General features: G+C 54.0%; 1 protein-coding gene across 16 annotated transcripts in view; it reads right to left on the bottom strand.

The window, feature by feature from the left end:
- Positions 1–8,904: 8,904 nt before the first annotated feature.
- JADE2 (jade family PHD finger 2) overlaps positions 8,905–12,198 on the bottom strand; it is a 49,065-nt gene continuing 45,771 nt past the window's right edge. For 14 of the 16 annotated variants that reach the window (XM_058540512.1, XM_058540493.1, XM_058540492.1 and 11 more), the window contains 2 exons: positions 11,223–11,351; positions 8,905–9,869 (listed from right to left, as the gene is read on the bottom strand). In XM_058540512.1, the coding sequence (XP_058396495.1) occupies positions 9,061–9,869; positions 11,223–11,351 (938 nt within the window). In that variant the 3' untranslated portion in view covers positions 8,905–9,060. The remainder of the gene's footprint in view (positions 9,870–11,222; positions 11,352–12,198) is intronic. The other 2 variants (XM_058540528.1, XM_058540533.1) reach the window with 1 other exon arrangement.

The raw sequence follows: 12,198 nt of genomic DNA, 5'->3' as shown, positions 1-12,198 counted from the left end.
ACAGATGCCTCACCTTCCTTCAGTGCCTCTAGGCTCTGCTCCATGCTTAACCCTGTCACTGTCCCAACCAGACTTGGTGTCTCACCCCATGATCACACCTATGGCTAATGCTATGCTACTGACCCCCTCACCTGTTGACAGGTGAATCAGCAGCCACGATGGCATTCTGATTGTGTGAAGGCCCCAAGCTGAGTGGGTAAAGCTTCGTCCTTCTCTCGTTCTGCCCAAGGCCAGTCTAGAGGTTCATCTAGTCCCATCTGCCAGCCCTCCCCACCTCACCCAGCGGGCCTTGAGTTAAAGGGCCCAGGCAGGCTCTCACTTGACCCTCACTGGCCACATCCTCTGACCATGGACCCCTGCCCCCAGGACCTGGATTTTAGAGATCACAGAATCCCCAACCTCTTCTCCCATTGTACAGATGGGAAAACAGAGGTACGTCAAGTCAGTGGCAAAGAGAAGACTAGAACCTTGGTCTCCTCACTCCTGGGTCAGCCGTATTTCTCTACAGCACTGTGCAAAAAGCCTCGAGGCGTGCAGTTAACAATAATAAAAAGAAGCCTTGAGTTTGAGTTTGAGTTTGAGTTGGGGGACCTCGGGGAGTCATGGGTGCCCCAGGAAAGGCAGAGCCCAGCATGAATTCTTTTTTCTTTTAATGTCTTAGAATGGCTTCTTTTTGCTTAAGATTATGTTTGTTGTTGCAACAAAGCAATTGTATGTTATCAAATGTAGCAGAAGTTTTTCCTGTATCTTTTTTTTTTAATTGTGGCAAAAAACCCCACAGAACATAAAATTTACCCTCCCAACAGTTTGCAAGTGTACAGTATGACGTTGTCGTCCACATGCACACTGCTGTGCACCAGATCCCCAGAACCCCCCTCCTGCCTCTGCACCCACTGAACAACTCCCGCCTCCTCCACCCCCAGCCCCTGGCAACCACCACTCAACTTCCTGTTTCTATGAGTTTGACTACTTCAGATGCCTCATATAAGTGGAATCATGCAGTATATGTCTTTTTGTGACTGCTTATTTCACTTAGCCTAATGTGTTCAAGGTTCGTCCATGTTGTAGCATCTGTCAGAATTTCCTTCCTTTTTAAGACTGAGTCACATTCCACTGTATGTATCTACCACATTTTCTTTATCCATTCATCTATCGATGGACATCTGGGTTGCTTCCACCTCTTAGCTATAGTGACTAGTGCTGCAACAAACGTGAACGCTTTAGATGCTGACCCGACTCAGCAAATAAATGCGCCGTGGGCCTCAAAGAGCTATAGGGAACAAGGTCCCTTCCAGGACATTTTGGAGTTCTGTTCAGTCCTGGGCTGGAATGTGAGATGCAACTCGCATGGTTGGAATGGGGCTGTCGCAAAGGAAGACAGGTGTGGGCTGGGGTCTAATGTCCTGGCCACTGGCTGCAGCCCCCTTTCCATTCCTCTCACACTGCAGGGCTGAGCATTTTGGGGTTGTGGAAAGGCTTGGATCTGCTCCAGTTTATACACAATAGTAAATTGCTTGTCAGCACCAACCCTCTGCCTGGGACACAGTGCTGTATAGTGGAGGACACGAGGCCTCCTGCTCGGATTGCCACGTAAAACACAGGATGTGATATTTGGAACATGCTTACACTAGAGAGTTATTCATTGTTTGTCTGAAATTCTAATTTCACTGTGTGTCTTGTATTTTTATTTGCTAAATCTGACAACTCTACCTCCCAACCCACTGAATGTGTCCACCACAAGCCAGCACCAGGGCCTCTGCATCCTGACCCAGGTTCCCTCAGAACGGTTGGTGTGGGTGCTTCTGACCTCTAGGCCTGGCTTGGAGTCCTGGGCATCGAGCACCACCCTGCATTAAGCTTGCCCCTTAAGTCAGTTGCTTGACTGAGCCTCCATCCTTTCCTTTCTCACTTTGACTCTTGGCAGCAAGTCTGCCTGACCCCCAAAAGGCCGCCCTAAAATCCGTATTTTATGATCTCTTCTTTTTATTTTATTATTATTATTATTTTAATTGTGAAATTTTCGCTGTACTTATTGTTTATCAGTCACCATATAAGTGCATCCCTCCACCCCTTGTGCGCACCCCCCCATCCCCCTAGCCCCTGGTTATTATTATTATTTTTTGCTGAGGAAGAGTGGCCCTGAGTTAACATCTGTGCCCATCTTCCTCCATTTTCTGTGTGGGACTCCTGCCACAGTATGGCTTGATAAGTGGTACATAGGTCCGCGCCCAGAATCTGAACCTGCAAACCCCAGGTCACCAAAGTGGAGCACACAAACTTACCCACTACGCCATCGGGCCGGCCCCTATGATCTCTTCTTTTATCAGGCAATCCCTAAATGGTGATCATGAAGCCTCATATTCTTCTGCCTGAGTCTCTCACCAGGGGAATGAAGAGCGGGTGGCTGAAGCAGACACACACAGGGACAGCTGGGGGCTCAGCCCTCGTGGTGAGAAGGAGTTGGCTCTCGTGGATAAGGCTGGCCGGGTGAGGCTGGAGCATGGGGGTCTCCTGTGAAGGGGAGGGTAGCTGAAAGGCCACTTTGAGCTGGGTCAATGGCACCTCTGAGTCCAGAAATCTTCATCTCCAAGGAAATGGGCCTTTGCTGCCTCCTCTGGCAGCTCTGGCCATAGAAAGAGGTGCAATAAGAGGGACTGAGGCCAGCTCTGGGAGCGTGGAGTGCTCCCTTTCCAACCCATTGTTGACTTCCTTCCTTTCTTTGGCTGTTACAAGGAGGGAGGGCTTAGGTCTCCTTGGCCTACCCACCCCACCCAGGGTGGGCACCCAGCAGGCCTCAGCCAATGTCTTATTCTCCCAGGAGGCCTCTTGTCCCTTAACTGCCTCCCTGTTCCTGAAGGCTGATAAAGTTCCTTCTTTGTGCTGGCTGGCAAAGGGCCGTGGAGAGGGAGGCGCTGGTGTATAGGAGCCGAAGTGAGTGGAGTTCTGAGACTAGGGAATGCAGGGTTGGCCCTGGCCCTGTGGGCCAGCAGATGGCGCCCCAGACCCTACCTTGCAGGAGTTTAGAGAGAACAAGGGAAGTTCAGGGCGGACAGAGGAGACCTCCCTTCTCCCCCACCTGGAAGAGCCTTACACTCACTTGCAGCACAGTCTCAGTGAATAATTGCACATTGCTTTGGGATTTCTGATTAAAGTCTGTTTCCCACACTGACCTGGTCTCTCCATAGGGCCATGTGGTCATCCAAGTGTCCCCAGGGCCCGGCAGCGAGTGCTCAGTGAGTGCTGAATCAGTGCAGGCGTGACTGAAGGGTGGATGGGTGCACACTCCCCTCCGGGAGACGCTGGGAGAGGACTGGCCCTCCAATGAGGGTGCTGCGACCAGGTCGCCCACTTTCCTCCTGTTCTCGGGGACTCTCAGGGGGCAGGGACAGCAGAGGCAGCAACAGGGGCAAGGCCTAGGAGCACCGATCAGATGTGAGACCACTACCCTAGAGCAGCCTTGTGGACTTAAGCCAAACCGGTGCAGAGGGATCCCAGAGAAACTTGAGCTGAGAATGGAGGGCCAAGCCTGCTCCTCAGCCTCCTGCCTTCCCCCGGGAAGGGGGTCAGGGGCTCCTCATGGCTGTCTGCCCTCACTCCACACAAGCCTGGGTCAATCCAAGGAAACCCAGGGGACAGCTGACAGTCTCTAGGGCTGCACTGCCCAGTGGAGTTAGCACATGGCTATTGAGCTTGAAATGAGGCTGGTCCAAAGTGAGACTCACTGTAAGTGTAAAATACACACTGGATTGCAAAGACTTAAAAAGAAGAGTGAAAAATCTCATCAATAATTATTTTATATTAATTACATGTTTAAGTGATCATATTTTGGATATAATGAGTTAAAATTATTAAAATTCATTTTATGTGTTTCTTTCTACTTTTTTAAAAAAAAGTGTGGTTACTAGAATTACATGTGTGGCTTGTGCTATGTTTCTATTGAACATGCTGCTTCAGACCCGCAGGCACCTTTCAGGTGTGGGCCTTACAGTGGGGGCCCCTGTATCACTCTTCTGGACCACCGTGGCCAAGTGGGCCTGGTGTTGGGCTGGCAGCGGGAGGAGGGAGAAGCTGGGGTGATGAGCCCAGGGCAGCTGGCCCAGAGAGCTGACAGCCCCAAGCCACAGGTAGGTGGGCTGGCCACCAGGAGCCCGCAGGATTATTTCCAACACCTTCTGCATTGTGGAGTCACAGAACCTTGGATCTGGAGGTGCCCTTGGGGACCTACTGCCTATTACACCAGTGAGAAATGGGGCAATTCTCTGCGGTAAACAACTAAGTCAGGGCCCCAGAAGCTAGAGTCCTTGAGTCCCAACTCAACCCCTCTCCACATAGTCTCCTCCTTAGCTCTCAGACGAGGATCAAGACCCTCCATGCATAGCTTGATCCATCTTGGCACATGTCAAGCCCTCTACCAAGAATGCTCGGTGTCCCTTCCTTCTATTCAGCCCCCCTTGCACAAGCAACTGTTTTTTCTTCAGGCCTCCATTGCCTGGAAGCTCAAGGAGGGCAGGTCCAGGTGACATGCACAGTACACAACCGAGCACACTGGCAGAGCCGAGGTGTGTGGTCAGTAGACTCACTGTTGAGTGAATGAATGGTGTCACTGCTTCAGAGAAACTCTTCCTGAATGACCCCATCCCCAGATCAGCCCAGCTCTCCATAATAACTCTCAGTTGCCTCACTGTCTGTGTCCCTGCCAAACTGCGAGCCGCCTCAGAGCAGGGATGGTGGCTGCACTCCCCTCTTTCCAGAGCCTGGAATGGAGTAGGTGCTCAGGAAATAATGAATGAAAAACAAACCTGGGTAAAAATCTACCCTGATCTAGGGACACATGCCCAAGGTTCATCCCAAACCTTGCGGCTGTCCCAGGTAGGTGGCTCAAGGAAGTGGCAAGAGTTCAGCGGTCCTGCCTTTGATGCTGAACTTCACTTCTTACCAGAGGTGTGGCTTTGGGTATTTCCCTCATCCACTATTAATTCCAAGGGATGACAACAAGGATGAGGAGCAAATGAAATACTGCCCTCAAGCACAGCCCCTGGTGCATACTGAGTGCTCACTAGACCATCACTATTACGACTCCTTAGGAGGTAGCAGCAGGTCCCTGGGGACACCCAGGAACCACTCACTGTTTCACTGACCGCATTGTCATAGGGTGTATGCGTAGGACCCCCCCTACCCGACTCGATGCAACGGAGCCTCACACCAACCAGCACAGAAAACATTGCTTTATTAACTGCGTTTGCCAACACACGGGGAGTGCAAAGGGCTCCTTGAGACACAGGCCCAGGCGGGGGCTGGGGTCTGGAAACCCCCATGAGTGAGCAGGACAGGATGAGACTGGGAGCTGCGCAGCAGGGCAACACAGAATCATGCAGGGCACGGCGGGCACTGGCCGCACCACGGCGGCCATACATTCTATTGCTCGTTAAGGGTAGAGAACATGGACAATGTACAAAAAGGAGAAATAGGTCTTTGCGTTAATGAAAAATACATTTTTTCTCTACAAAGGAATCTTTTCTAATACAAGAAAATAAATATTGCAACATAAGCCAAAAATAATTTAAAATTGCTCTTTTCAATATATTTTCAATATTTCTCTTGTATATTAACAAATGGCACATCACTTTCTTTGAAACAAAGACAGAAGGTGTCTCCTCCTGTGACATTCATATCATCCCTTCACCCCGAGCTGATGTGGAGCACAGAGTGTTGTGCATCTGAGGGACAAGGTGACAGGAAGTGCCTTAAAGAACAACCAAAGGTCCCAGACTCCAGCCCCGGTTCTCTGGCCAATGTGGCCAGCTGGGCCAGGGGCGTGGAAAGTGGCTTACCCACGGGCCTTGCTACAGGCATCCAGACCATTCCGCAGAGCTTGGCCACATCTGGCAGTGAGCAAGGAAATGCCAAGTCCAGCTGCTGCCAACGTCTGTTAGAACTGGGCAGTTGATTCTGTAGGAATTGCCCCAGCAAGTCCCATAGTGTGCCCATACACAGCACACGCAGCCACGCATGCACGTGAAACACACGACACCCTGGCACACACACACCCACAGTCCAACACCCACCAGGGTGGCTTCTCCAAGGAAACCGAGACCCTTACATTGCAAATGCTCACACACTGTCACAAAATCAGAGCTCATTTAAAAAATAAACCCTTCTACCTTTCTTCTCCTTATTTGTTTTAAAATACCTTTACGATCCATAAAAATACTTTCCTTGCACATTCTCCTTTCTCACTGTGATGAGGGGGAAGGAGGTGGAGGCAGGAGAGTGGGGCTAATAGCCAGAATGAATTAGAGCAGCTTCTCCCTCCCTGAGGAGGGCCACTGAGTGTGGGCAGAGGTGGTCAAGCAAAAGATCTGCCTCAGCCTCTGGCCTGGAAAAACGCTTCTGCCTTCTTCTCTGCTTCCCACCCTTACCTCAGGGGTGGCAAAGCCATCTGTCTACCCTGCGGGCGGTAGGCCAGAAAAAGAGTTGAAGGTGCTGTGGCTAATGGCAGAAAGGACAGCAGGGGGAACCGGCATCCTTGTCCTCCTTGTAGTCTGGCCAACATCCTAGAGGTGAACAGCTGCCTGGTGAGGCCACGGAGAGAAGGGGCCCCCCACCAGCCAGCCAAACAGACACACTGGCTCTGTGCAGGGCCCAGGGAAAGTCCAGTCCAAAGTGAAAAGAGGGTCGGAATCCAGAGGCCAACTTGAACAGAGACCCCCTGAAGAGTGCTGGCTGCCCCACCTGGCCCATCTAGTCCAGACCCTGGCCAGACCCACCATACTCCCTCCCTGGTTCTCTCTCCACCCCTGCCCCTAGGAAGCCAAGGCTGCCTCAGCATGGATGAAGGGGTAAGGGCCAAGCGCTGAGTCTATTGGACCTGAGCCATCCTGGCACCCCCGCCTCCATCCCCCTGGCAGAGTTTGGTTGTTCTTTAAGCTCGTCCCTTTGCTTCCTGCGAGGTCAGACCAGGCAATCCAGCACAGACATGGTTGTGACCCGAGGTGACCTGAAGCACGGGGAAGGAAAAGGTCTGTTCAAAGGCAGTAAACAGAGAATGGGGTTGGGACGCTGATGCTGACACTGCACTGGCCACTACTACCAAGGCAGCAGGCAGACTAAACTCTACATGGTAGCTCATGCCATCCCAACGCCCAGAGTCCTTGAAGCCCACTCCGAGTCCACTCCGACTGGACAGATTTGTCCAATCCTCTAAACTTTGCCATATCTTTCTTTCCTGTTTTGCTAAAATTCACATGAAACTGAGTGTCGATGACAACGCCACTGTCGTACCTCGATAGTTTTGGAGTCGGGGGTGGGAGGTCACACTGCTCCCCATCCCGCTGATTTGCGCTTGTGTGTCTGCATGGGGGGAACCACAGGGCAGAGACTTTTGCCAGGCTGGTCTCACCGTCAGTCTTCTTCCCTACTGTGAGTCTCAGAGTTGAGGAAAGCTCACAGGGGGCCCAGCCCAGGATCTGAAATCCAACACCGGGTTCCCGGTTCCAACAGTTCAGCAGCAGAACACCATCCTCTTCCAAGAGCTTGCGCGCTCGTCTCCTTGGGTGTGTGCAAGGAACATGTTTCTATACTTTGTTGCTAAAGAACTCCATTAAAAAAAAGTCCAAGTGACAAGTTGTCAGGTCCAGGCTGTGCTGTATTATGGTCAAAATATTCTTTGGCATCCATAGAATGATTCGACTGATTCACTGGACTTTTGCAAGGTTCTTGGTGGAGAAGTTCTGGCTTTACCAGTGGCAGAAGTGACCCAGGAGTAATTCATAAAAGAAAAGAAAACATGTTTTCACTGAATTCCTTTTTTGTTTGTTCCCTGAGCTATCACCCTGGGGCCACTCCACTGAAACTCTTCAGAGCAACTATCTGGGAACTGGGGTGGGTGGGTGGGTGGCGGCGGGGAAGGCAGGACATGGTTAGGGGGAGAGCGGGCATGGCTGGGAAAGGGTTAAGGCTCAGAGGGACAGAGGAACCAGGAACATCCAGCAAGACTTAAAACAGCCCCAGCGGGCCACCGCCAGCCAGCCCTGGGCCCCGGGATCCCACTGCTCGTTGGAAGGAGGAGTTTCCAAAAGGAAACCGAGGAAGAAGCTCATCTTGTAGCAGGACTGGGAAACTTGAAAAGGCAAACGGTCTGGTCTGGTCAGCTGTCTGGGAGTGACCAGACTTCAGCTGAGACTGGCCCCAAAGAAAGGAAGGAAGTTGGAGCCTCAGAGCGATTCTCTGCAGCGGTCAAGTCTGAGCCCCACGCCCGTCTGGGCACTGGCCCTCCCTTGCAGCCCTCCGCCGGCACTGGCGGCTGGCTGTTTGGGAGTCCCCTGAGTAAACAGCACAGCTCAGGAAGGATTCTGGGAACCCCTTCCCAGAGCCCCCGGGCTGGGCACTGGCAGGGGCGGAGCAGCAAGGGAGTGGAGGGTCGCGGGGTGGGCGGGCAGGCCTGATGATGTGGGTTGATCAGGAACGGCTGTGGTTCCTCTGGAACCAACGGGCCCTCTGCGCCCCCTCAGTGCTTTCTCGTATAAGCTCGTTGTGCTTGTGACAGTGAGTAGACTCTGGCTGGGTATCACTTATTATACTTCCTTGGGGATCAGTGAAGTGCAGCAGGATGCCCCCAAACAGACCCCAGTGGGATTTGGGGCCAAGGCGGGGCAGGCCCTGGGCTGGCCCATCTGCCATGAAATAATGCCCAAACAGTCTGTGTCACCCAGTGGCAGCAGGGTGGAGTCCTGAGCTCTTCTTCACCTTGCCTACATCTAGCCAGGAGCCCAGCAATGCCACGTGGGCCGGGGCGGGGATGCTGCCACGGCAGGGATGGTGCACAGGGCCTAGTACGGTCCTTGTGGCCAGAGCTGTGGAAGGAATCCTAATGTCCTAGGCCAGCACAGAGGAAAGACAACAGTGTGGAATTCGAAACTCTCTATATTAAAAATAAAACCACAACAGAGTGGCAACCTCGAGGGTCTGAGACACTCAGCAGAGATTGGAAATGGCAGTTGTGACTGGGCTGAGGCCTCGTGGGGGGACCAGGGCAGGGCCCAGGACAGGGATAGGGGTGACTTAGGAGGCCAGTACCCCCATGCGCACCACCTCCTCAGTTCCTGCTTCCCGGGGACCCCGTTGCACCCCGCTGTCCTCGGCCTCCACGTCTGAGTCGCTCATCTCCCCATCAGAGAAGTAGCCATCAGTCTCAGTGTCAAAGTGTAGGCTGACCTTTGGCCTCTCGGCCATAGCTGAAGGCGGTCCTATCCCGGCATCAGGCCTCGCCCCTGGCGATCTCCGGGTTCCCTTGCTCTCGCGGGGCGGCCGGAGCCGGCTTGAGAGCTTGGGGCTCACCGTAGGGCCAGGCACTTGGACATTTGAGTTGGCAGCCATTGGGGCTGCCTCGTCCGGGGTCTCGGGGGCCAGTGGTGGGGGGCTGTTGGGGGCTGCTGGGACGGGACAGTCCCCGGCCGTTGGGCTGGATGGCAGGTGAGAAGGCGTTCGCCGTGGTGGTTTCCTGCCAGGTGTCCCTTGACCCCCCTTGCCGCTGCCTGCATCCTGGCCCCAGGGCTTCTTGGGAGGTTGGTCTGGAGTCGTCCGTGAACCAGGCACGTCCTGTGGTGGTTTCTTCTTGGCAGGCAGGCGGGTACGGCCACGGGCCTTCCTGGCAGGGTCGCTGGGGCGCAGTGAGGGGTCCCGCATGAAGCTCAGCAGTGTCTCCTCATCTTGCAGCAGCTCCTCCGACAGCAGCCCTGGAGTGGGGTCTTCACGGTGCCCGTTGTTTAATGACCACTCGCTCATGGCCATGTTCTCTGCTGTGATCTGCACCGACTGTGCCAGCCAGCTGTTGAAGAAGGTGCCATCGATGGGGAACGAGGTGGACAGGCCTGGCCAAGGAGAGAGGAGGCAGGTGAGAGGCCAGCACGTGTGTGCCCCACCCTCTGGCAGAAAGCCCTCCCTGGCCCTCCCCAGCATGCCACTGTGCACCTTGCTCCCTCTTTCCCTCTGTGCTAGGCCCACTTGAGCTATCTTGTTTTGTCCATCCCTCCCACCAACACCAAAAAGTAGGGTCCACACCATTTACTCCCCTCCCCAGGAAATCCTACTCCTGGAACTGGCTTCATAATTTGTGGAGGACAGTGCAAAGTGAAAATGCAGACTTCCTGTTCAAAAATTATTAAGAATTTCAAGGTGGCAACAGTAGAGCATTCAACCAAGCGAGGGCCCTTTGGCAATGCACAGACGCATGAAGCCGGCCCTGCCCAACACCCCATCCTGATGGTGCAGAGGATGGATCAATGGAGAAAAATGCCATCAGGCCACTAGGGGGCGCTGGATTGCCTCAGAGCTTCCAAAGCAGGAACTGGGATAAGGGCGTCAGGCATGAACAGGGCAGTAGGTTCATCTGGGTAGAAGGTCCCTCTTGCACATTAGGGCCAGCTCAAGCTATGGGCTCTCCCTCCTCTATTGAGGTCTTGGGAGGGGGCAGCTGGTGAGACTGGGCCTCCCATTAGATACCCAAGTTGTCTCCTTCCAGAGACTGAGGGAAATAAAAGATGACCTGGGGCTTCGGTGCTGGAGGGGAGGTCTGAAAGGCGTCTCCACCTCGATCCCTGAGAAGTGTTCTAGAGGAAGCATGTGACATCCTGGGAGACAGACCCCAAAGCTGGGGGCCCCTCAAGGACTGCTCTGCTTAATGGCGTAGCAGTAAGGAGGTCGGTGAGAGTGACGATGGGCTGGGCCAGTGCCCGTGGCTACTCCTTTGGGTCTCTCTGGGTGGCTCCAGGAAGGTTCGCTGGTAGTGAAGGGAGGGCCCATTTGAGAAGATTCTGGCAGAGTGGGACAAGGATGGAGAATTCTGGCAGATCCTCAACTCCCTGCCTGGAGCTGGGCTCCTAGAAGGGCCCAGATGGCCTACAGGTCCCTTCAGGGCCTCCGGGAAAATCTAGCATCCAGGACCCTGGCCAAGAGAATGAGTGGCAGTTCCTGAGCTCCTGGAGCCAGCCTCCAGGTCTACAAAAGGGAAATTTCTCAGAATGCCAGACAGGGCTCAGAGACTCCTTTACGGCTGGAAAAGTGTGAGCGCCTGGGCAAGGAAGGGCCTGGTTGCCCCTTTTAGGCCTCCCACTCTGTGCAGAGGGGGTGCTGGTGGTCCCTGCTGGCCTTACATGGGCGGCTGCAAGTGGAGTGATGGTGTGAGCCTGGCAGTGTCCGCCAGGCCAGCATGGCCACTCACTCACCCAGCTGCCCCAGGACGGAGTCAGGCCCCGCTTTCACTTTTTCTTTCTTCTCAGGGCTGCCCTTTGGGCCCTCACGGCCTTTCCTTTTCGAGTCGCTCTTCTTGCCCTTTGCTCTCCTCCCAGACCGCTCTGTGTCAGGGAAACAGAGAGCAAGAGGGAGGTGGTTACCCCAAGCAGCCTTAGCCAGAACAAGAATCACTGCGCATCATCCCAGGAGTCCTCCATTACCTGGGGCCTCACCTTCCAGGTCACCTCGTCCTGCCTCTATGCTCCAGGCTCAGAGCCATAGGAGGCCTGGGATAACTGGGGCTCCAGTGAGTCAGGGGGTGGCTGGTATGGGGGAGAGGGGTAACTGCCCACTGCTGCTCTTGAGGGGCTTGGGGAAGGCACAGGACCATGAAGAAGGTGGAGGACCACCTTGCAGGACCTGGACTGCAGTCTGATCTACATGGCCTACAGATCTTGGGAGAGTCCTGGTGGGTGGGACGGTTGGCTGGAGGTGAGTGGACAGGGCAGGGCCTTCAATGCCAGGCCACAGAGTCAGACATGAAGGTGGACAGAACACTATCAGAGGAGCCAAGAGGCTTGGGTTCCAGTCCTGACACAGTAGTCAGCCCCCTTGAGTAAGTCTGCCTTGATGTCCTGGTCTGCTCTCAAGGTCAGACAGTAGATGGGAGATTCGGGGCTGCATACCTAGCCCTCATATCCTTTCCGTCCATGACCACTTAGATCTAGGAAGCCACAGAAAACAACGGAGTAGGGGAGAGACATCTGGAAGGGGGGGGGCCTAGCTGCCAGAAGGCTTCTAGCTTCTCAGCCAGAGGCTTGATGGCTTCCCGAATAAAGGTTTAAGAGAAGGTTGAGGGGCACAGCCCCAGCTCCAGGAATGTTCCCAGCTCTGCTGTTAATTCCCTGTGCAATTTCACACCAGGCCTCAGTCTCCTCATCTATAACATGGGATCAGTGCCTAGAAACT

This window comes from Diceros bicornis, chromosome 1 (genome assembly GCF_020826845.1).
Source record: "Diceros bicornis minor isolate mBicDic1 chromosome 1, mDicBic1.mat.cur, whole genome shotgun sequence".
Taxonomy (NCBI): domain Eukaryota; kingdom Metazoa; phylum Chordata; class Mammalia; order Perissodactyla; family Rhinocerotidae; genus Diceros; species Diceros bicornis.
Note: the sequence above shows the minus strand (reverse complement) of the source record. Positions and strands in the feature narration are given on the sequence as shown.